We start from the raw sequence: 26,375 nt of genomic DNA, 5'->3' as shown, positions 1-26,375 counted from the left end.
CCTTTAGGATGAATTAGAATGGAGGCTGCAAGCCAGACCTTTTCGTCCAACACCAGTGCCTGACCTCACAAATGTGCTTCTGGAAAAATGGTCAAACATTCCCATAGACCCACTCTTAAACCTTGTGGATAGCCTTCCCAGAAGAGTTGAAGCTGTTATAGCTGCAAAGGGTCAGTCAACTCAATACTGAACCCTACGGACTAAGACTGAGATGCCATTAAAGTTCATGTGCGTGTAAAGGCAGATGTCCCAATACTTTTGGCAATATAATGTATATATACATATATATATATATATATATATATATATATATACATATATATATATATATATATATATATATATATATATATATATATATATATATATATATATATATGAACTTGCACCTAGTGCGCATACAGATTTGCCCTCACCTTCTTAGGTGGACCTCACTATTAGGTCACTAGAGGTCATAAATAGCACTACATCAAAATCAGTTCCTCTCTACTTTGAAGTCTCAGTCCCCCTCTGAAGAGTACTCCTGGTCCCATATGCTCAATGAAAAACATAAGAAGACTCTATACTGCTTTACCACCAATTTATTGAAAATAAAAACAAAGCTTCTCCAAATGCACTCGATATCTAATAAACATGTATAAGCAGATCCACTCAGAGCACTGAGCAGAGTGCAGAGCACTCCAGATTCCAACATTTACCAGACAACGGGCTCAACCCATCCCGCAATGGGACTGGCATGGCAATGTCAGAAGGCTCCTCCCACCTGATACATTGCATCCTTCTGGACTTTCTCAAAGACCTTTGTGTGTTCGATGTGAGTGCATTTGGAGAAACTTTGTTTTTATTTTCAATAAATTGGTGCTAAAGCACTATGGAGTCTTTCAATGAGCATATGAGTACCTGAAGGGGGACTATAACTGCATAGTAGAGTGGAGCAGATTGTAATATAGTGCTGTTTATGACCTCTTTTTATTAGTGAAGTCCACCTAAAAGGTTAGGACACCTCTGTATGCGCACTAGGTGCTAGTTGATTAACAAAGCAAGAGTCACTGAAGGAGTCGGAAGGTTTCACACGTTTTCCTTGGAATTGAGACAGTATGATTTTAATTGGACTGTGGATTTATGAATGTTGTATATATCAAGCACTGTTGATGTATATATAAGCACAGTGGTTGGTTGTTTTTGTACATGCACTTGATATGAGATTATGATCTGAGTATATATAGGTGATAATTACTTTTGAGTATTAATATTTCAAGGAGCCCTGCCTGCACCACAAGACAAAGAATATAACTTTCACTGTGTGCAGTGATTCACAAGGGTTATTATAGCTGCTCTTAGATCACACAGGGATTGATTAATAAATAGCAAATAGACTATGCACTTTGGAAGTGCAGTTGCACTCATTTGCCTTACTAAATGTAATGTGGTAAAGCTTCATATTAAAGAATACCCAATCGGGTGCAAGAAAAATTTTAAAAAAAGCATTTTTGTTTGCACTCAATTAGATGATCAGCAGAGCTTTACCACATTGACTAAGCTTTGGAGAAAATAAGTGCAACTGCACTTAGAGGGCGCACAGTATCTCTGCCTTTAGCAAATCTGCCCAATAGAGTTAGATTATTTAAAGCAGGGGTCTCAAACTGGTGGCCCTCCAGCTGTTGCAAAACTACAAGTCCCATGAGGCATTGCAAGGCTGACAGTTACAAGCATGACTCCCAGAGGCATGATGGAACTTGTAGTTTTGCAACAGCTGGAGGGCCGCCAGTTTGAGACCTCTGATTTAAAGGGTATAGCATGGGACTAATATCATTCATCTGAACTCCAGCTAATTATTTAATTATTATTGTCCTATGTGCATTTTGTTCTTTTATCTTATGTCATTGTATTTAGTACCTCCCTGATATACTGTACACGAAGCTGCAAGAATAGGAGCAGATCATTTGTAAGCATCTGGAATTCACAGTTTTCCTCTATCTTGCATTACTCAATGACTTTTATTGATCACCACTTTTGATTAGGGCCTTTTGGGTCCAGGGTCACCTTCCCAATGAGCGCAGCCTGTGTTGTGTTGTTATTAATCGTCAAGTACTTTAAACTTATTAGCTTGTTATTGAACTGGAAAAGCTATAAACACGTTCACAAGAAATGCTACCAACTGTTACACCAATAATAATATGCAATAGAATTCTATAGCTTAAGCTGTTCGTACTCTAGTAGAATTTTGTGTGATATTTTTTAAGAATGGTCATGCTATTTACTTATCATTAGTGGGGTTAAATCCATATTTGTTTTCAACTGCACTAATGAGAACATCCAAAGGCGCAGGATGAAAACCTTCTTTAACAATAATTGTGTTTTTTTATTCAGGAAAGTCCATTAACTGCAAAATCAAATGTTAAAAGCAAAAGAAATCCTAAAGTGCTTTTGAACAGCATTCACCAGTCATCAAATATACTGAGAACTTTTGCATGTATTTTCGTTCTTCATACAAACATTTGTTAAAAAAAAATCAACTAGTTTGGCCAGCTTTAGCATTTTAATCCTTCTTATATCTTGCTGTTGCCTAGCAGGGATTTCATTTTAATTTATTTTTTTGTGGTTCTAACTCTCTCGCTGTGGGGTTGATTTACTAAAGATAAATAGACTGTGCACTTTGAAAGGGCAGTTGCGCTCATTTTCCTTAGTAAATGTAATGTGGTAAAGATCCACTTTGTAAAGAATACCTGATCAAGAGCAAGGAAAATAATAAAAAAAAAAACACTTTTGCTTGCACATGATTGGATGGTGGAAATCAGCAGAGCTTTACCACATTTACTAAGTTCTGGTGCAAAATAGGTGCAACTGCACTTAAAAACGGCACATTCTATTTGCCTTTAGACCCCTTTCACACTGGGGCGCTTTGCAGGCGCTACAGAGCTAAAAATAGAGCCTGCACAGCGCCCTGAAAGAGCCGCTGCTGTGTTTCCAATGTGAAAGCCCCGAGGGCTTTCACACTAGAGCGGTGCGCTGGCAGGACGGTAAAAAAGGTCCTGCTAGCAGCATCTTTGGAGCGGTGAAGGAGTGGTCTATACATCACTCCAGCCCATTAAAATCAATGGGTTAACGCGACTATACCACCACCAGCGCTTTGCGGTGGTTTTAACCCTTTCTCGGCCGCTAGCAGGGGGGTAAAACCACCCCACTAGCGGTCGAATACTGACGCTAAAATGACGGTAAAGTGGCGCTAAAAATAGTGCTGTTTTATCGCCGATGCCGCCCCTGCCCCAGTGTGAAAGAGGCCTTAGTAAATCCACCCCTGTGTGGTACGATGTGCACCATTTTGATCCAGTTAGTCATTGATAAAGGTCAGTTAGTTAAAACTTATTTTGCTTGATCTGAGTACCTGAGTACCAATGCTTACCCTATATGTTCACAACAACAACAAAAAAAATAATAACATTTGTGTAACCATGAAAGCTTTACTTTATCTTGGAAAAAAGGTTAATTTGTGTAAGTTGACAACTTTGTCAAAGGGTGAGATGGTAAGGTGATGATATATCAGATATATAGTACATAAAATCTTATTTCAGAAGCGCACTCTTGTTATATAAAGAATTAGTGATTATGATGTGATATGTTTTAAAAGCGAGATGCGGGGGAAATAGGAGCTGACTCCAGAAGTTAATTGAAAATCCCATGATTTAAAATCATGCTTACCGATTCACTATCTGAGACAGAAGGCATGGGTCCTTTAAGTCTGGGGTGCCCACATATGTCAGAAGATTGACTGCAATGACTTGTAACAGTGGAGCGACGAGAAGATGGATAGCTGCTAAAGGATCTGGAATCTTTGCGAGTCACTCGGAGGATTGGTCTCAAACAAGGAATATACTTTGCAATTGCCATCCTGTGTTATAGAAGAACTGGGTTTTATTAGTCATATATTTTTTAAAGGAGTTTTATGGTCACAGCATACACTTTCATTTTATAGTAACAACATTGTAATATCAACACAAACAACAGTTATTTTTTAAAAAATCCAATACAAACTTACTTGAAAACGTTTCTATCATGTTGTGATTTCTGCCTATCTGCTGGCCATATCTTTCCAAAACTTCCTAGATTCCCTGCATGCTTTTTGCAACTTTTCCTCTACCATTTACCTAAAATTTCTAAGGACTACATATCCAATGGTACCTTGCTGCCTGAAAGCTGTGATTCCCGTATTGTCTCCACTTCATTAAACTTCTCCACTCCTTGGTAGTTCAGAAGGCAGGCTCTGTGAATTATGTGACACAGCAGTACCTACGCACAGGGTATAGTGAATACGTGTCACAGAATTCAAGGGAGTTAATGTGCGGAGATCTTCACAAAATACCTTTACAGATTTAGAAATTGTTTAAATAAATCGGAGTAGACTGGAAATAATTGAAATACAATGTGGAACTAAATATATGTATTTTACATTTTGACCATAGATACACTTTAAGCTAGCTTTGGTGTATTAAAGTCAAAATACTTTTCTCATCCAACAATGACTATCTGTTCTATCAAATTGTTGAAAATCATTCCTTTGCATTTCTTCGACTGCTTATTTTCTTTGTCCTTCCAGTGTTACCATGCATACCTTGGAGGGGATTGGGGTGGGAGTAAGAATCACATAGTTAAGATTTGATTAATTTGATGAACTCAAATCATTTCACCATTAAATACCCATTGGGGAGTTCCAGTGAGATTCAAAAACAAGATACATTATTGTTTCTTTACAGTAAAAAATATATTTCTATTAGTGGTCCATGTGCAACAATTATATAATCATATGCTCTGGTAGACAGACATGGCTGTCTGTCTTTGAATTCTTCAGTGTGATAAGGCAGTGTGAATTGCTTGAGCAAAACCTTTCTTTGATTTTGTTACCAGACTTCTGAACCAGTGTCTGATACCCGTATATGTCCTGAACCCATTTTTTTAAAGATGCCTGTGTGCTGCCACTGCTGACCTCTTGTTTGATCTTCGTCTCACCATACAATTCTGTACCTTGTCAAGTGCAGATGTATGTGAGCACCTCAACCTGGGAGCCGTCTACAACAAAAGCCCATCACTTCTTGAGTGGTGCTCTGATACACACTAGGCAGCTCCTGAGATTCTGTACCTGGGCCTTCTTTAGAGCCTATATTTACCTGGCAATGCAGAGGGGTCTTCTACTACTTTGACATTTTGAATAGACTGATGTTGTTTGTGTGTGGGGGAAGGTTAGAACCCCTATCATGATTTTTATTGTTGTCTCTATCCCAGTTAGGTAGATTCACCTTCTCTATTTGTCCTGATGATCATTGTTGCTAAAATAGAAATTAAGGAAAAGAGAAAATTTCCCCAGAACAAACGGCAAGGGTAAATCTTGCAATAGAGACACTTTGACAACTGTCTGAGAAGAATTTAACCCACTGTCAGGAGCATATGCACTCCTGCTCCTTTATAGCTCCTGGTTCCAGCATCCTGGTTTTGGCTGTGGCATTCTCCTTGTCTATCTGTCCACCTGCAGGGTGGTTGATTCTGGTCAGACTCTGGGTGGAGAGCGGACCTGATTTGGGTCAGCTAAGCCTTCAGTCTCATGCTTGTGATAGAGTGTGTTAAAGTGTTAATACTTGATCAAGCTCCCTCCCTTGTCTACCCTGCTCTTCTAAATTGGATTTTCCTCTTTATGACCTTGGAACAGATAACGACTATTCTCTGAACTCTGCCTGCCTTTTACCTGGATGGTCATTAAACCACTCTACCTGTCTGTCAACTGCAAGTACCTGTTTTTATCTGGGACAGGAAGTGAACAGAAATCTTACTAATGGGCAAAGAAACATACCTTCTCTATTAAAAAATAATAAGAAAAACAAACCACTATAAAAGCCATGTAATGGCTTTACAAAAGCAATTCTACTGTGCTGGTATAGATGTTCTCTAGTAAATGTAATTGTATGGATAGTATCAGTTCAGTCCACTATACTTTTGATTTATGTATTTCTGTAGTTAGATAAAAATACTGTATCTTGTATTTCAGGTGTTAGATTTTCTCAAATCCAAAAAAGATATACTTCCAGATTTCCAGACTAAACCACCTAGGAGACATGTTCAATATTGTATGCATTATGTTTGTTTATGGCTCTAGTCGGTATCCCTTGTAATACCTTGTCATCTCCCCTCATAAAGTTTTGCCTAGGACATACTATTTCATTGCTTGTGTCTGCTTATTACTGCTGATTCCCTAGCAAATTTTAAATTACTTATTCTATGTGTTATTATTTTCAAAAAGCTTATTATTTTTAGATCATCAGATAAGACATTTTATCCTAACAAGGTAAAAAATAGAATGAAATTATAAGAGCATGAAGCTAAATGTTTCATCACTGTTTTGATAGTTTTTATTCTGGGTTCAATGCCAAGAGAGCTCTTTCAGAGCAATGGGCAGACAATAGGATGGATGCCTGCTGTGAATCACAGGAGTGCAAACAAGTTACAGTGCCCAAAAATGGAGACACCGTGTAGTTCTATATCAAGCAACAACAAGATTTGGCATCTATTTTTCTCATCTGTAGTTAACAGCTCAAAGGTTGTAGTCAGAATTGCAATGTGGTGATGGTAGGCATCTTGTGTGTACCATATATACTATATGTTATCAGTTGACCTTGATTCAGAGAATTCGCCATCCCTTAAAAAAGTGTCTCCTAATTCTGCCTTCAAGGCCTTATTCACATGGACGTGAATGTCTTTTTAAGTGCATCCAAATAGACTTGAATAGGGTTCCTGCACACAGCAACTGTCAAGTAGGAACACATAAACAAACTGGCCATTCACAGTATATGGGCATTAGCACCCATGTGAATAAGACCTAAGTTCCCACAAAAGATTATGTTTTACAAAGTTTCCCATTGCTGAAACTCTGATTATTCCACCTGTGTATACATGAGGCTACCTACAAATCAAGTGATATAGAGAGAGCTTAAAATGTAAACAAAAGTGTCTTGAAGGGCTAAAACAGGCAGTCCATAAGAAACAAATTCAGTGTCTTGAAGGGCTAAAACAGGCAGTCCATAAGAAACAAATTCATGTCATAAAAATAATATAAAAAGAAATAGCTGGAGTCCAGTGCAGCTGCCAACCACTGGGAAGGTGGACAACAGGACAAAAAACAACAATAACAGCGCTCGATGGGACCAGCACAAAAGTTCTTGACAAATGGTGAATTCAAACAAGTAAGTTAATTTATTGGATGCACTTGACAACTGTCAATAAGACTAAAACGAGCAGAAATAAATTGATAACACCAAACTCATAGTCATAGTGGAAGCACTTTGATAATTGTTATATACGATACCGCCAGATGACGAAGGGTTAACATCAGAAGGCTCCAAGTTCCGTATCAAAATTGGAAAACCCAATTGCCCGCTCAGCAAGAGAGATATCCGGGTGGGGAAGCCCGGGTCTCAAAGCTGTGGCAATGGCTCTGTAGTGAGTGTAGGACCTGCCGTGCTTCGGGAGATGTATTGTGGACCGCACTCCTGGATCTACCTCTCAACAGACTGATCAAGCTGGCTGAGGCTGAAGTGGATTTAATACAAGCGGCGTCCTGGATGGCGCGGACGGACGTGCAGGCCGGATCCGGAAACTGGAGCCGAAAGGGAAGAGAGCTTCAGATGAGGGGCGGATCGTAAACTCGTTGTTGCCGTGGCGACCATGGCTCACATGTTTCGCACGCATGCGCCTTATCAAAGTCCTTTGAGGGGTTTGATCATGCGCGCATACAAAGCCATTGCCACAGCTTTGAGACCCGGGCTTCCCCACCTGGATATCTCTTTTGCTGAGCGGGCAATAGGGTTTTCCAATTTTGATATGGAACTTGGAGCCTTCTGATGTTAACCCTTCGTCATCTGGCGGTATCGTATATAACAATTATCAAAATGCTTCCACTATGACTATGAGCTTGGTGTTACCAATTTATTTCTGCTCGTTTTAGTCTTATTGACAGTTGTTTTTAATTTGAAAGTGCATCCAATAAATTAACTTACTTGTTTGAATACACCATTTGTCAAGAACTTTTGTGCTGGTCCCATCGAGCGCTGCTATTATTGTTTAGAGCTTAAAATGTGTCTAAAACCACCTTTTTTTATATTATTATGGTTAGAATCTCTGTCAAGTTTCAATTGCTAATAGGAAAAAAATTGCGCTAGTCCAATAAGACAATGAGGGTGGACAAGTCCCAAAAGCTGCAATTAATGTGGGATAAACACAGGCATAAATAAAAGGAAAAATCGCGCTAAATAAAGTCCAAAATTGTGAAATGAAATAATATGAAAAAAATATATAAAATTATGAATATATACAGTATATATATATTGATAAATATGTGAAAAAAGTTCCAATTGCTTGAACAGATGATACAAGATAAATGCCAGTGAGTGGATCACATAAAAATATACCATCACCATGTGAAATACATGCTTACCAAATTGTAAGCCAAATGAGCAGGTAGCCGTTACCCCAGCCCGGGCTAAAAATTTTGCAAGATGAACCACGACGTTTGAGATCCTCTCAGCATAGGTATGCGTTGGTTCCACAGGTATTGATATATATTAAACAACAAAAAAATTTACATAGCGTGATACTGTAAAAAATTATAAAATTGTGCACAATGGATGCAGGAGCACTAACAGTGTGAACAACCAAAGATTATAAAGACAGATGCCACCCAGTGAAAAGAGCAACATCGAGTGTCCCGTCACCACGCAGAGGGCCTCCTTACCAAATGCTGAACAAAACAGGCAGATGTCTCTTTTAAGATGGCAAGATGTCAGCTGGACCCAAACAGACACTTGAATGGTGGACATTTGAACAACTCTCAGCGTGGGACCGAAAGAATCGTCAGACCGTAGGTGTCAATGGATAATGACCCAAGGGAGGATACAACACACCATAGTGTAATACCATCAACACTACTTTAATAAGATTAAAAAATGCACTTAAAGAAAACGATAAAATTCATGCATAAGAATGTAAGCCGGCCAGCTGTATTCAAAAAGCTCCCGTCCTCCTCGACGAGACAACGTGGTCATGTCAGCACGTACCTCCTCAGACACGTTTCATCATAGATAACATTTTCAATGGGGAACTTATAAGAATGTAAGCCGGCCGGCTGTATTCAAAAAGCTCCCGTACTCCTTGACGAGACAACGTGGTGACGTCAGCACGTACCTCCTCAGACGTGTTTCATCATAGCTAATATTATCAGCATTATTATATGTGATCCACTCACTGGCGAACATTTACCTTGTATCATCTGTTCAAGCAATTGGAACTTTTTTCACATATTTATCAATATATATATATATACTTGAGAACACTTGTTCTGATGGCAACTGTCCAAGAGGGATCTTTCTGCACTTTTGAGAGATTTCGCTTTACTTCCTGTTGTGTCTACCAGACAGGAAGTTAAGGAAAATATCTTCAATGGGGTAAAAAAAAAGCCAAACAAGGATTTTAACAAATCCCTATTCTGTCCAAAATGAAAAAACATTTTTTTAGATACTTTTTCATTATGAAATCTACAAGATTGATTTACTAAAGGCAAATAGCCTGTTCACTTTTGCAAGGGGGTGGTCCCCAGAGCTTAGTAAATGTGAGGAAATTTCACTTTACAAAGAATACCCAATCATGTACAAGGAAAATAATAAAAAAAATACTACTAAAACGAATCTAAGGTAAGTTTCTCTTTGCAAAGTGAACAACCTATTTGCCTTTAGTAAATCAACCTCGTTGTGTATCCCCTATAGTCTTTCTAGTTCAACGCTTTCACACAGTTGACAGCCATCACAACTTAGTATAATTTTTACCAATTATCACAATCCTACCTGTATTTAGGATGAGTAATGGCATAGATTATTGGATTGTGAATGGCAGATGCCTTTGCAATCACAGCAGGCACAGAATTCATATATGGTGTTAACATGTTTGCATACCTGTGGAAGAATAAGAAAAACACGAAGATTAAATAATCACAGATATTACAAGTCAAAGGACTTATTTACCCCCTCTCACTAGTTACTTCTATTTCTTCTGTGATGTTCCTTTTATATATTATTAATAATCATTTTGACTTTATCGCTCTATAGTAACAAGTGTCCCAAGGTCTTTTAACCCTGGACTGGATTTATAATGCATCCAGGATGTGACAATTCCTGTACTGAGGGACACCACTTCTTGTTCTGGCACTTAGCTTGGGAGGTCACAGGTGCCTATTTGAAGGTTGGGTCTCTCAGAAACTCAGAAGCAAGAGCATGTAGATAGGCTTGTGAGAGCCCTCAATTAACAACTGTATATGGAGGGGAGAGATAAAACTACTGCTTTAAGGTGTAAGTTCACAAAAAATGAAAAGATGAATTACCAACCTTCACCCTCTCCATTGCTATCACTTTCACTGCCCATGCACTTGATACAGTGGTCTGGGAATATGAAAAGCCTCACTTTTCTTCCCTGTCTTTTCTTGAGGGATCCAGGACGGATCAGAGCGATTCTGATCGGTGAAATTGGTCTTGAGACTGTTTAGAATTGCTCTAATCCATCCCCAAGAAAAAACAGGGAAGGAAACGGCACTTTAAAATCCCCAGATTGCTGCACTGGCTGCATTGGCAGTGACAGCTAATCACCCACGTTGGTAAGTGCAGCAGGAACTGGGGGGTGGGGGGTTGTAGGATGTTGGTTCACATTTTTATTTTTGTGAAAAGGTGACCTTACAGTTTAAGTCAAGAGGCTGGATCTGTTTTATGTTGTATTTCTTGCACCCCGCAAGCATGGCCGGGACAATGGGTGGGTAGAAGGGGTGGCTGCCCTGGGTGCAACATGTATTGTAGGGATGAACCTGAATCTGAGCACTGGAATGGAGTTACCGGGATCAACTACTACATTGAAGATTCTCAGAGTCAGAGCTGTGCTTTTTGTGTTTTTGCAGTGTATTGTAGGGAAGGGGGTGCCCCAAGTTCATGCTACTATAAGGCTGACAGGAGTAGGGACAGCTGCATCACTTCTTCTGTCAGCCAGGAGAAAAGGAGAGAAAAGGTGCAGGCTGTGCTATCTCACCCTCCTCTTCCTCTCACATAATAAAGGGGGTGTGCAATTTGCCATCTTTGCCCCAGGCACTGGATGATATTGCCCCGGCACTGCCCGCAAGGGAAGAGTGTGGATTCACACTGCTGCAACCTGCATGGTAATGCACACACATAGGCCCATATCATTTCAATTTTCCTTTCCAATTCCATAGGTATGCATAAGAATAGAATTTTGACTTCTAATGCATTTTCATGCAGAAAAATGCATGAAAATGGACAAGTGTGAATATACTATTTTCTTGCTAAAGAATAAACATGAATAAGCAACAAGATTGTATTAATTGGTGAAACTGTTACATTTTGCCCTATAAATGCTTAAAGCAATACATACATCCAAAAATGATCAACTTCATGAATTGATCAACTTCATGAATATATATATATATATATATATATATATATATATATATATATATATATATATATATATATATACACATACATATATATACATACATATATATATATATATATATATATATATATAGTATAAGATATAAGATATACAGTATCTCACAAAAGTGAGTACACCCCTCACATTTTTGTAAATATTTTCTTATATCTTTTCATGTGACAACACCGAGGAGATGAGACTTTGCTACAATATAAAGTAGTGAGTGTACAGCTTGTATAACAGTGTAAATTTGCTGTCCCCTCAAAATAACTCAACACACAACCATTAACCACTTCAATACCAGGCACTTAGACACTTTCCTGCCCAAGCCAATTTTCACCTTTCAGCGCTGTTGCAATTTGAATGACAATTGTGCGGTCATGTTACACTGTACCCAAACAAATTTGTTATCATTTTGTTCACACAAATAGAGCTTTCTTTTGGTGGTATTTGATCACCTCTGAGATTTTTATTTTTTGCGCAACAAATAAAAAAAGTCCGGAAATTTTGAAAAAAACAAGTTTTTCTGTGTTTCTGTTAAAATTTTTTGTAAATAAGTAAGTTTTCTCCTTCAATGATGGGCACTGATATGGCTGCACTGACAGGCACTGATAAGGTGGCACTGGTGGGCACCGATGAGGTGGCACCAATGAGGTGGCACTGATGAGGTGGCACTGATGGGCATTGATGACGGGCACTGATAGGCAGCACTGATGGGCACTGATAGGTGGCACTGATGGGCACTCATAGGCGGCACTGATGGGCACTTGTAGGCGGCACTGATGGGTACTTATGGGTGGCACTGATGGGTACTTATGGGTGGCACTGATAGGTGGCACAGATGGGCACTGATAGGTGGGCACTGATGGGCATGGATGGGCACTGATAGGTGGCACTGATGGGTTGCACTGATGTCACTGATGGGTGGCACAGATGATACTGATGGGTGGCATTGCTGGGCATCACTGATGTGTTTGTACATACTTGTGCCAATCAGTGCCCATTTGTGGGCACTGATTGGCACAGATTGGGCATTCATTTGAACATGTGGATGGCCATGGGGTACATACCTGGCCATCCACATGATGCCCCCTTCCCTGGTGGTTCTAGTGGTGTCCTTGGTGGTCCAGTGTGCTCATCTGAGGGGGGTCTGTGCTGATAAACAATCACCGCAGACCCCCCTGTCAGGAGAGCTGCCGATCGGCTCTCCTCTACTCGCGTCTGTCAGACGCGAGTGAGGAAAAGCCGATCAACGGCTCTTCCTATTTACATTGTGATCAGCCGTGATTGGACACGGCTGATCACGTGGTAAAGAGCCTCCGCCGGAGGGTCTTTACTGAGATCAGTGGAGCAGTGTGTCATACTGACACACCGCTCCACCGATCGCTGCGATGAGCGCCCCCACGGGCACACGGCGGCTGTTATCCTGAAGGACATTATATGACGCCCAGTCAGGGTAACTGAACCACCGCCCGGCCGTCATTTTGCTATAGGCCGGGCGGGAAGTGGTTAATGTCTAAACCGCTGGCAACAAAAGTGAGTACACCACTAAGTAAACATGTCCAAATTGGGCCCAAAGTGTCAATATTTTGTGTGTCCACCATTGTTTTCCAGCACTGCCTTAACCCTCTTGGGCATGGAGTTCACCAGACCTTTACAGGTTGCCACTGGAGTCCTCTTCCATGCCTCCATGACAACATCACTGAGTTGGTGGATGTTAGAGACCTTGCGCTCCTCCACTTTCCGTTTGTGTATGCCCCACAGATGCTCAATAGGGTTTAGGTCTGGAGACATGTCCTTAGTCTGCTTGTCTTCAGCAAACTGTTTGCGGGCTTTCTTGTGCATCATCTTTAGAAAGGGCTTCCATGCAGACCAATTTGATGCAGCGTGCGGCGTATGGTCTGAGCATGGCTGACCCCCCACCCCTTCAACCCCTGCAGCAATGCTGGCAGCACTCATATGCACTCAACTTCTTTGGTCGACCATGGCGAGGCCTGTTCTGAGTGGAACCTGTCCTCTTAAACCACTGTATGGTCTTGACCAGCGTGCTGCAGCTCAGTTTCAGGCAATCTTCTTATAGCCTAGGCCATCTTCATGTAGAGCAACTATTTTTTTTTTCAGATCCTCAGAGAGTTCTTTGCCATGAGATGCCATGTTGAACTTCCAGTGACCAGTAGGAGAGAGTGAGAGCCATAACACCAAATTTAACACACCTGTTCCCCATTCACACCTGAGACTTTGTAACACTAACAAGTCACATGACACCAAGGAGGGAAAATGGCTAATTGGGCCCAAATTGGACATTTTCACTTAGGGGTGTACTCACTTTTGTTGCCAGCGATTTAGACATTAATGGCTGTGTGTTGAGTTATTTTGAGGGGACAGCAAATTTACACTGTTATACAAGCTGTACACTCACTACTTTACATTGTAGCAAAGTGTCATTTCTTCAGTGTTGTCACACAAAAAGATATAATAAAATATTTACAAAAATGCGAGGGGTGTACTCACTTTTGTGAGATACAGTATGTGTCTGGTAGTTATGTGAAGTTATGTGTAATAAAATGCTGGAATGAATTAACTTTTTGGGCATGCGCAGTAGTTACTTCATTCCTTGGCCAGATAAGCAAAATGGCTAAAAATGTTGAACCAGGAAGACTGGGACATGTTGATGTCAGTGAGATCTTAATCAAATCTATATTTGGTGGGACTACCCTTTGGCTTTAAACCAGCATCAATTTTTCAAGGTTCGCTTGCACACAGTTTTTGAAGGAACTCAGTAAGTAGGTTGTTACAAACATCTTGGAGAACTAATTACAGATCTCCTGTGGATGTTGACTTCCTCAAATCCTTCTGTCTCTTCATGTAATCCCAGGCGAAAGTAATGATGTTGAGATTAGGGCTCTGGGGGGGGCAAACCACTAAGGAGTGATCCCAACTTTATTGCTTCAGTCTGGGATTACATGAAAAGACAGCAGGATTTGAGGTAGCCTACAACCACAGAAGATCTGTGGTTAGTTCTCCAAGATATTTGGAACAACCTACCTGCTAAGTTCCTTCAAAAACTGTGTGCAGTGGGGTCGATTTACTAAAACTGGAGGGCAAAATCTGGTGCAGCTGTGTGTGGTAGCCAATCCAATCCACTTCTTACTTCAGCTTGTTCAATTAAGCTTTGACAAATAAATAATCTGGAAGCTGATTGGTTTCTATGCCGAGCGTCAACAAATTATGCACTCACCAGTTTTAGTAAATCAAACCATTTCTGTACCTAGAAGAATTTATGCTGGTTTGAAGCCAAAGATTAGTCACACCAAATATTGATTTGACTTGGATTTCTCTTCTGTTCATTTACTTTTCATTTTGTTAGTTGCTAAAAATAAACTATTAACACTTCTATTTCTGAAAGTATTCTTAATTTACAGCATATTCACACCTGCCTAAAACTTTTGCACAGTACTGTACTGTGTATGTGTATATATATATATATATATATATATATGTAGCAATATGGACTACAAGCATACAGCACCATGCCTACTAGTATTTTAAAGTATCGCTTGTCCCTCTTGTCCCTCTAGTGATCAATGTATCCAGTGACATCATATCTGTATGCCAAAAAAATGGATCGTGGGAGGAATAGTCCTCACGTCAGATAATTGCTTTGCACAATTGTGTGCCAGGACTATATATCCCAAGGATCTTTGCTACCATCTGAAGATTGCTGGGAGTAGCTATATAAGCAGCAGAAGTCCGCACGGAGGTCTCTTCCTCCTGGGCCTGACGCAAGACGGACCTTTCTGTGCAACAGGGAGAGAAAGGTCGCGGCCTACTACACGGAGTATTACTTTCCAATCCGTGGTCTGAGGGGCCTAGCTCTGCCGTTAGCTATCAGACATCATTTCCAGCACCACACAGTCAGTGTGTGTGGTAAGCTTCACGTCAGGAGATCAAGACAGCGGATCCGCTGTACTAGTGTCGCTACACGAGTTCCTGTTTAGAAGACATCGGTGGAATCTGGTCGTTGGTGAGAGAGCAAATTGCTTGACCTTTATCCATTCTTTGTCACAGTTACATTGAGACACTCTGCACAGACATCTTTACTCCAGGAACACTTGACTGCATCATTTGAACACTGTGCTCAGACATCTTTAGGTTTCCTCACTACAAGGAATCTACTGTTCCCACTACATCCAAACGGATTACAGTTAACGAGCTCCAACTAGCCGGTGAAGAGCACCAGATCTGCAACGTGGAATTTATTGCCATTACTTATAGAAGGGCCTCTATATTACTTTTCTCTAGACCCATTCTCCCTTTCTAGGATAGCGTGTAGGCTTGCCAGGTTCCATCTTTTATAGTGTGGCAGTTAGCTAAAACATCCGTTTAGGGGGTAACATTATCGCTAAATGAAGTGTACATATATATATATATATATATATATATATATATATAGTATTGTCGTTGTTAAAATATTGTCTGGTGTCTTTTGGAGGAATTCTTTTGCTGAGTTGGTGCTGTTGCCTAGAACTCAGCAGATTTATCACCTCCTCTTTGTGACAACTTTCCCTTTGTCTAGGAACCAACAGCAGGAGAAGGGCTCTAGGACCAAGCATCTCTACCAGCACTTATGGCAGGAGAAGGACTTTAGGAACCAGCATCTCTGGCAGGAGAAGGACTTTAGGACCCAGTATCTCTACCAGCAGGTCACATGGGCCTAAATAAGGAAGTCTGCTAGTGTCTGCAATTGCTGGTTAGTCTTCAGCTCCCCCTGTGTTCCTGGGCCCTGTATTATCTGCTGATCTGATCTCCTGTGTACTGACCCGGCTTGTTTTGACCTGCTCTTCCTGATCCTCCGGCTTGACCCTTTGGCTTGCACCTGACTTCCTCCTGCCTGCTCCCAACATCTCACCCAGGCCTGGCTATTGGACTCTGCTTATCCTGCTCCCTGTATTAAGACGCAGCTGACCTTAGGTCATTCTGATCCTGGACTGTCTCTCTGTGAATGACCCCTGGCCTGGCTCCCGGCTCGGCTATTCATTACCCCACTGGTCTCTGTCTTCTGGACTTTCCAAGCACACCTGTCTCCAGCAACTCGGCACCCGTGCTTCTGTAGGCACCACACCTGCTGTTCCACCTTCAGTGGCGTGCTGCAATCAGCCGCAAGGGGAGCCCTCCCAGCATCTCGCCCTCCTACCAAGTTCTCGATACCCTTTTTATTTGGTTGAGTTAAATTAACCATAGAACCTAAATACATTGAGTTGTCTGATTATTGCCATACAGTGATACAAGGATGTCTGAACCCAGTGTGCCAGGTGGGTTGGAAAGTTCACCAGGTATGGCCGTGCAGATGAGCAGGTAATTCTAAGCAGTCTTCAAGGGGGCCGTGCTACATTTGTATACATACCCAGCAAAGGCCACCAATGCGACAGTAGAATAGGGGGCCCATGAAATCACATAAAGAAGGATGACAATGAGTGCAATCTTTGCCATCTTCCACTCATTCTTCATTTTCTGATACTGTTTCTGAGATTCCTTGTTGTCGTCAGATCCGATTTTATGAACAGCCCTGTTATAGACAAATGTAGAATTTATCATAAGTATTACATGCACCAAAAAGCAGAAGTGTGCGTCTGAATTCGCTGTCTAGCAAAAAGGGGATTTCACCATGTCAGACAAGTGTGTTTTTGCCACATGCCTATTCTATAGCAAAAAAAAGAAAATCCCCCTTCGTTGGGACTTTGTAGGCAACAACCACACATAAGTAGATTAAAGAGTATATTTATTGTGTATATATAAAATCGTTCGATCATTCAAACATGAAATGATCATTTAAAAAGACATATCAGAAAAATACATATTTCAAAATCAAACAAAGAAAAAGGAAAAGACAAAGAACATGACAGATTACATAGTTTGCACTCGAGACCACTCTGTACCAGAGAGTAATTTTTCATGCCATGCAAACTATGTAATCTGTCATGTTGTTTGTCTTTTCCTTTTTCTTTGTTTGATTTTGAAATATGTATTTTTCTGATATGTCTTTTTAAATGATTATTTCATGTTTGGAAGTTGCTGTCTTTACACAGCTTAGTATTTCTTGACCCCTACAGTTTACAGAAGAAAAGGAGGCAGGAAAAAAGTGATTGGTAAATGTTCTTAATGTCTGGTTCTGTGCACTCGCTGTTTTATAGTGATTGTCAACTGCACACATTTTTAGCAGTAGGTAACAATCTGAGTGATTTTCTAGTTTTGTATTGTAGTAATAGATAGTTTGCAACACACAGAACCAGGACATTACAAGTGACAAATTTAATTTCCCGTTACAGCTGTAAAATGTCTGGAATGTTTTTCCCTTTACACATTTAGAATGATGTGTTGAGTTTTAACTTGTTCTGCCATAAGCATTGTCATGACTTCCTACATCATTGTGGACTGTGACTTTTCTGACTCCCATAGGGTAGTTAGCAAGGATCCACTGGGGTAACTTGGGGCTTGTATCAGAAAATGGATGAAAGGGTGCATCCAGTGCTACTTTTCTATCCCCTGTCCAATGCGGTCCCTCTGGGGGACCACGAGATGAAACATACAAAATGAATAAATGCTGCACCATCACCACTGGTAAAACACCACAACAAATCTTCATATTGTGACAAAAATCACAAAATGAATCAGGTCTCTAACTTGGGGCTAAACTACAAACTCTTAATATTCAAAGATTTAACGGTGAATTCCATTCATGAACTTTATTGCAGTTACCTCGGTCCAGCTTGGACCGTACCTGTGCGACAACTGTGGAAGTGGAGCATCACTGTAGTAGTTGGCACTATTACAGTGGTCACCATTGTCACCATTGTCTTCCAGGTTTTGTGCCAAACAGCTGCCCTGCTATATAGTAACCATAAGGGGCACTGGTTTGCCACAGACAACTCTCACATTTTTGTCAATAAATGCAAGGTGCTCTCTGATTGGATGAGTTGGAGGGGTTGGACAGTGACATCACAATCTCCACCTCATCCAATTAGAAAATGGTTTGCATTCATGGGAACCGGAAGAGTGGAGATCACTGTAGTAGTAGCGATTACTACAGTGATTCTCTGCTTCCACAACGGTCCTGCAGGTACGGCATATGCAAATTACCTTAATAGCAGCAAACAAATACTCTTGCGCATAAGCATGATGTCTGGGTTATCTAATGTTCAGACCTTGCTGCCCTCCAGGATAGGGGTACCCTAGCAATCAAGAGAGGGAATAAAGAAAAGAGGGCACACAGCCTTGTGCATTATCCTTTAGTGAATTTGCATATTACAGAAGGGCCTGGTATAGACTAAAGGGGGGGACCCATGCTGTTTTTTTTTTTTTTCACTTTCTAATTGCCGGCAATTTTTTTTTTTAATTCAGCTGTCAGCGGGGAAGCCAATTGACAGCTGATGACTCATCGGTTGTTCAGGGCGCCGCGGCCGGCTTTCCGGCCCGCTCCTTAACAATTAGCTATTCACTGCGCCCTGATTGGGCAAAGCTTTGCCCAATCAGGGCTGAGAATACACTGTGCAGCATGTTCATACAATGGTCCATGGATCCCAATAAGATGCTTCTGCTTGTGTAACTTACTTCATGGGGTACCATTTTTTTCCATCAGCCATCAATTTCTACTCCTAGTAATGAATTGCTTTTTATTTTAGCAATGCCATTGAACTACTAAACATCTCCTATGTAGCTTTATCTCAATGAAGTGACTGCCAGCATGTAGTTTAAGCATAATAGAAAAAACTTAAAATCATCTCTATAGCTGGTAGAATTCAGTTTGAAAGTATTCGCCTTAGGAGCATTAGTTTAATATGCTAATTTCTAATCAATGTTTGTTTTCATCATTCTTAGGCCTTGTTTACATTGAAAAAAGACAGCAATAGCAAGCAAGGATTGGGTTTTGTCCCTTAATCTTCCCCTTCTTGGTGAAGAGTTGGTAGAAATCTTTGGGATAGCCCTCCAAAATTTAGAAGACTGGGATAGGGCTGTAAGGATCTTGAAGTAATTTGGCACCAATGTGCACTTAAAATATATAAGGGAGGCCTGTGTCACTGTGGGCAATAATATTCTTCATATCTCTGCATTTTTTGGGGCACAATATACTTATTTTACATGCATTTCAATACAAGAGATACCCTTTCTCTGAAAAATGCATGAAAAAAATGCATTTTGCAAAAGGCTAAAGTAGCCCTTGGGGATCATGTACACACTGCTTTTTCCAATCTATGCATCTTTTTGGTCTCAGAAATGCAGTGCAATTATAAGGAGCATGCGTCAGGCAACCTTTTTGCCACCTAAGTGCATGCTCACATCAGAGCTCTTACTCCTATTTTGCGCTTCTCAATCCCAGACCATTTCCAGGAATCTTTTGCTATCCCCCCATCTCCTTAGTGTCAATAAATGTATCCTATATATTTCTATAGCTCTAAACCCAGTGGAGAACAATGAAGGGCTGCAACACAATCTGTGCTTGCTAGTAAATTAGGCGATTCTCTATGAAGCAGATTGTATTTACTGTAACTGATGGTTATTGCACCCAAATTATAAAATTGAGCTAATTTTTTTTTTTAATGGTGAAAAAAGTTGTCGTTAAGGGTCATAGACACTATGCGGGTGCTGGATGCAACTATAAATTACAAAGTATCTAGGAAGGATTCAGAAGTCAAAATGTCTAGGTGTATTAACACCTGCTTTGGAGATTGATATATGTGAGCTATGTGCTTTATGTTAGTTACACATAGCTGCACATGTACTGAGGCATAGGTTGCTGGAAACATTTCAACCTTGGTTTGAGTATTAAACGTATATCTTCTAGCTCACAGAGCACAGCGGGTTCCCAGATGACTTATGTATTTCAGAAGACAGGAGGATCGAGCAGTGAGGAGTTCACATTTCATTGCTGATAATTCTTTAGCTCTATATAATGGTTTTGTTTTACCCACTGTACACGTGTTAAGTCAATCACCTGTTAGTGTTCTTGATGGCCTTAAAAATAAAGATGTAGCAATAGATTATAACAAAAAGAGGGATGAAGAAGACAAAGCAGAAGAGGAGCATGGTGTAGGCTCTAACAGAGGGTGTGAAGGTCACATAGTCCCAGGTACAAGATGTCAGGAGGCCTTCAGGCACATAAGCACCTAGAAAAGAGAAAAGTAACAATATATAGAAAGCTTTCTGTTGTTGCTGTGAAATGTATAGGACACTTAAACTGGCTATACACTAGTAGATTTTTGAATGACAATTGCACTAACATTCGTATGAACATTTGTATGAACAAAATTCTCAGCACGCCTTGCATGACTTGTTGCATGTCCTTCAAAAGTACTTCGAAATTTTGTTTACTTTTAACTTTTGATTTTGGAATGAATGGACTTACCAAACAAAAATGGCATATGCTGTGTGAAATAAGTTTGAGAGAAAATTTCCATCCTGCACCTTCAAATTTTCTCTTCACTAAAGATAAAAATGAACGTTGATTTGACCCCACTTATGGTTAGAAAATCAAGCAAACGTTCCTAAAACAAAAAGGTTCCATCAAAATTCTACTAGAATATTGGCAGCTTTAAACTGTATAGTTAACTAAATAAAGAACAGGTTTACAATCAAAATTAAGAACATTTTGATAAACATTAGAAAACTAAAACTATTTAAAGTACAAACACTAACAGTGAACTTCTCTAATTTGCTTTGTTTTCTAGGAATAAACATACCATTGAAATATTTTATATGTTTGGATAAATGTAAAAACAAAATGCCTGTTGATCAGCCAGAAATTCATTGCTGTCCTGTGCACTCTGCATTGTTATCGGAAACAATGTTACTAGTAATTGTGTTAAGACTACAGAACACCCAGTTATGAAGAAGAGGATATGGGTGGCATTCTGTGGTCCTATGAATGTAAGGGTGACAAAATTACTCTATTATTGATAAAATAAAATGAGTGAGGCTTGTTATTCTAGGACACTGTGGGGTTGATTTACTATAACTGGAGAGTGCTAAATCTGGTGCAGCTGTGCATGGTAGCCAATCAGCTTCTATTTTCAGCTTGTTCAATTAAGCTTTGACAAAAAAACAGAGCTTCACCAAATTTTGCAATCTCCAGTTTTAGTAAATCAAACCCCAAGTGTGTTATCAGCAGGATCATATAAAAATAAAGGAAACCATATACTTCTTGTTGGTCTAGATACATTTTTTTTTTTTTAAAAATGTTTATTGAACTATTATAGTGATTCAGATGTTCAAATAAACGTAAGTAACATTTAATTTAAGTTTATCACCTTCCCACTCAATAGTTCTAAACCGATTTAAGCATAATTTGTTTGCCAATTAGTAGAGACAGTCAACTGCTCATGTCTGTTGACTTAAAGTAATATTATTAGCTTGTTGTTTTTTTTTTGTAATAACAAACATGTCATGCTCACCTGCTCTGTGCAATGGTTTTGCACAGAGCAGCCCTGCTTCTCTTCTTTTTAAGTCCCCTGCCAGCGCTCCTGGCCCCTCTCTCCTGCCAAGTGCCCCCAGAGCAAGCAGCTTACAATGGGGGCACCTGAGCAGGCTTCTTTCCGAGCTGATGCTCTGTGTGTTCATTCACACACAGAGCCACGGCTTGGCCTTGCCCCCTCTTTCTCCTCACTGGTTGTAATTAACCATTGGCCAATGGCTCCCGCTGCTGCCTCAGGCAATAATTAGTGAGAGTCCCCGGAGAGTCAAGGCTGTTGTGCACATCACTGGACCATGATGGGGCTCAGGTAAGTATTAGCGGGGCTGCTGCACAGAGAAGGTTTTTTACCTTCATGCATAAAATGCATGAAGGTAAAAACCTTGAGCCTTTACAACCACTGTAAGAGAAGCATTTGTTTGTATGGTAGGAGCTTTGGGCAAAGTAATGCTCTACTTAGGTCATTTGACCCCCATGATGTGCTGTCTAGCTGCATAGCACCAAGATGATTACATTTTGTTAAGTCTAAAGTCCAAACTCCATGCCACTGTCTCTGTTCTTGGCTGCTGTATGCACTACAAGTGAACACTAGCACACAGTTGATGCCCACTTTGTGCTCTTTTCTGCATATAATTCTTCTTTTACACACCATTTACGCATTTTACATACCATTCACGCTGCAAGCCTGTTTTCGTTTTAAGCTAAGTTGTGGCACTGAAATCTACAAGACAAAAATAACTGGCTCTTATTAGTATATAGCTTTTGAGAAATATTAAATGTTTGCTTTTAAATGTTCCCCAGGAGTTGTAGTGTACACGCTAGAATAAACAACCATTTTAATACCCCAAATAGAATGTTATAGGTGTATTAATTTTTTTTTAATAATAAAGGCTATTTACCTGTTTATACGTGTATATGCATGTTGTTCAACAGTCACATGACCACACAGCCTCATTCACACCCCCTCTTCCTTGACTTTGTTTATTATGCAGGCAGGCGGTGTAAGTTATATCATGTGCACTGCAAGATAGGTAATGCCCTGTTTTTAACTGACATATTGGGATTGATTTACTAAAGGCAAATAGACTGTGCACTTTGCAAAGTGCAATTGCACTCTGCAAGTGCAGTTGCTTCAGAGCTTAGTAAATGAGGTAAAGATTAGACATGTGCAATCCGTTTCGTAACGAATCGAAATTTGTCCGAATTTTGCATCTTTCGGACATTCAGATGCATCCGAAAGTCCGAATAAAAACAATTACGAATTTCAACTAATACGAAAGAAATTATAGCGGATATAACGAATGAATTTGACATGATTCGGTAATTCGTTAAAGATCTAATGAAACAAAAGGTCAACTCAAAGTAAATCTTACAGACCAATCAGCTGATAAATTTTGGTGCTGGAGGTTGGATTACTGGCAAAGTGCATTCCTGAGAACTGAGTGAGAAGGATGGTATATTGTATTTGAGCAGAGGAGAAGAGATATTGTCATTGTGTGTGTTAATAGATTCAATAAACAAACGGCTTTCCAAACTACTAATTATTATCACAAATATATATACATACATAAATATCGAATTTCAACAAATACGAAAGAAATTATAGCGGCTATAACAAATTAATTTGACATGATTTGAGATTCAGAATAACGAATATCGACACTCTACGAATAGTAACGAATTATCCGAAAACTAATTAACGTAACATAACGAATATGACAGAACGAAATTATGTATTTTACGAATGGCAACGAACCGAAACTAAACGAAATTTCCTGTTGTGCACAAGTCTAGTAAAGATTCACTTTGCAAAGAGTACCCAATCACATGCAAGGACAAAAAAAAATAAAAACAACACTTTTGCTTGCACAATGCACTTGATTGGATGACGGAAGTCAGCAGAGCTTCCCTTCATTTACTAAACTCTCGAACAACTGCACTTTGCAAAGTGTACAGTCTAATTGCCTTTAGTAAATCAACCCCACTGACTGTAAGGTGGAAGGCATGAACCATGTTTGATGAGGGCAACTGCTGGGTTAAAATGTCAATAATAGAATTGAAACTTTATGTAATTTCCCCTATGAGAATGCATTAGGACTGCTCCTGATATCACTGTAAATCAGCGAAAAGAAGGGGCTGGTCTGGTGGGATGCTACTTCCGCAAAGGTAGCACTCCACCTCCATTTACAGTGAAAATGCTGAACTGGAGTAAGACATTGTGAAGGGGGGGGGTGCAAAACTGACTAAAGTGTTGTCACAGTGCCCTGTAACTCTTAGCAGAGTTCCCTGGGACATGAACTGGCCACACCAGCATGGATTTGCTTCCATGCTTACCATGGTTAGTATAAACAAAAGCAAGGGGAACTGGCAGGAACCCCATGTATTCATCAGCAGAATACAAAATATAAATGTTACAGGATGTATTTACTGAAAACTATATGAATAACCAGACACATACAGATGCATCTCATAAAATTTGAATATCATCAAAAAGTTAATTTATATCAGTAATTCAATTCAAAAAGTAACACTTGTATATTTTATATAGATGTATTATACACAGAGTGATATATTTCAAGTATTTTTTTCTTTTAATTTTGAAGATTATGGCTTACAGCTAGTGAAAACCCAAAATTCAGTATCTCAAAAAATTTGAATATTACATAAGACCAATTAAAAAAAAGTATTTTTAATACAGAAATTTTGGCTTACTGAAAAGTATGTCCATGTACAGTATAGTATGCACTCAATACTTGGTCGGGGGTTCCTTTTGCATGAATTACTGCATTAATTCGGCGTTGCACAGAGGCAATCAGCCTGTGGCACTGCTGAGGTGTTATGGAAGCCCAGGTTGCTTTGATAGCGGCCTTCAGCTCGTCTGCATTATTGGGTCTGGTGTCTCTCATCTTGCTCTTGACAATACCCCACAGATTCTCTATAGGGTTTAGGTCAGATTAATTTGCTGGCCAATCAAGCACAATGATTCCATGATCATTAAACCAGGTATTGGTACTTTTGGTAGTGTGGGCAGGTGTCAAGTTCTGCTGGAAAATGAAATCAGCATCTCCATAAAGCTGGTCAGTAGAGGGAAACATGAATTTCTGTAGAATTTCCTGGTAGAGGGCTGCGCTGACTTTGGACTTAATAAAACACAGTGGACCAATACCAGCAGATGACATGGCTCCCCAATTCATCACTGACTGTGGAAACTTCACACTAGACCTCATGCAACTTGAATTTTGTGCCTCTCCACTTTTCCTCCAGACTCTGGCATCTTAATTTCCAAATGAAATGCAAACTTTTCCACAGTGCACGATGATTTGTGGAGCCATGTCATCTGCTGGTGTTGGTCCACTGTGTTTTATCAAGTCCAAAGTCAGCGCAGCTGTCTTCCAGGAAATTCTACAGCACTTCATGCATCCCTCTGCTGACCAGCTTTATGAAGATGCTGATTTCAGCAGGACTTGGTACCTACCCACACTACCAAAAGTACCAATACCTGGTTTAATGATCATGGTATCACTAGGCTTGATTGCCAGCAAACTCACTGACCTAAACCCCATAGAGAATCTGTGGGGTATTGTGAAGAGGAAGATGAGAGACACCAGACCCAACAATGCAGACGAGCTGAAGGCTGCTATCAAAGCAACCTGGGCTTCCATAACACCTCAGCAGTGCCACAGGCTGATCGCCTTCATGCCACACCGCATTGATGTAGTAATTCATGTAAAAGGAACCCCCGACCAAGTCTTAAATGCATACTATGCTGTACATAGACATACTTTTCAGGAAGCCAACATTTCTGTATTAAAAATGCTTTTTTTTTTTGATTAGTCTTATGTAATATTCTAATTTTCTGAGATACTGGATTTTGGGTTTTCGCTAGCTGTAAGCCATAATCATCAAAATTAAAAGAAAGAAAATGCTTGAAATGTATCACTCTGTGTGTAACACATCTATAAAATATATGAGTTTCACTTTTTGAATTGAATTACTAAAAAAATAAATGAACTTTTTGATGATATTCTAATTTTATGAGATGCACCTGTATATGGATTCTTAAAGTGGTTCTAATGCTAAAACATTTTTTACCTTAATGCATTTTTTGCATTAAGGTAAAAAAATTTGACATCTTGCTGTGCTTCCACACCTCTCTGAATACTTATCTGAGTCTTTAATCAACCTAGCACTGTGCCCGTCTGCATCTCTTCTCTCCTCTCGCCCTCCACTCACATGGACTGAGGCAGCAATGGGAGCCATGGGCTCCTACTGCTGCCAATCAAGTGAGGAGGGAGTGGGTTTAGGGCTGAGCCAGGCTATGTGTGTGTCTATGGACACATACAGCCCAGCTGAGGATCGAGTTTGCACATCTACCCCATAACAAGTG

General features: G+C 40.0%; 1 protein-coding gene and 1 long non-coding RNA gene across 3 annotated transcripts in view; one reads left to right on the top strand and one right to left on the bottom strand.

Annotated features, from left to right (window-relative positions):
- LOC141106185 (uncharacterized) overlaps positions 1–26,375 on the top strand; it is a 527,211-nt gene that overhangs the window by 260,320 nt on the left and 240,516 nt on the right. The gene's annotated exons all lie outside the window — the stretch shown is intronic.
- OPN4 (opsin 4) overlaps positions 1–26,375 on the bottom strand; it is a 168,537-nt gene that overhangs the window by 41,728 nt on the left and 100,434 nt on the right. For both annotated transcript variants that reach the window (XM_073596727.1, XM_073596728.1), the window contains exons 5-8: positions 20,516–20,687; positions 16,931–17,092; positions 9,879–9,986; positions 3,700–3,889 (exon numbers count right to left, since the gene is read on the bottom strand). In XM_073596727.1, coding sequence (XP_073452828.1) covers positions 3,700–3,889; positions 9,879–9,986; positions 16,931–17,092; positions 20,516–20,687 — 632 coding nt within the window. The remainder of the gene's footprint in view (positions 1–3,699; positions 3,890–9,878; positions 9,987–16,930; positions 17,093–20,515; positions 20,688–26,375) is intronic.

This window comes from Aquarana catesbeiana, linkage group LG08, assembly GCF_042186555.1.
Source record: "Aquarana catesbeiana isolate 2022-GZ linkage group LG08, ASM4218655v1, whole genome shotgun sequence".
NCBI classification, from domain to species: Eukaryota; Metazoa; Chordata; class Amphibia; order Anura; family Ranidae; genus Aquarana; species Aquarana catesbeiana.
This window is presented reverse-complemented; position numbering and strand designations above follow the sequence as displayed.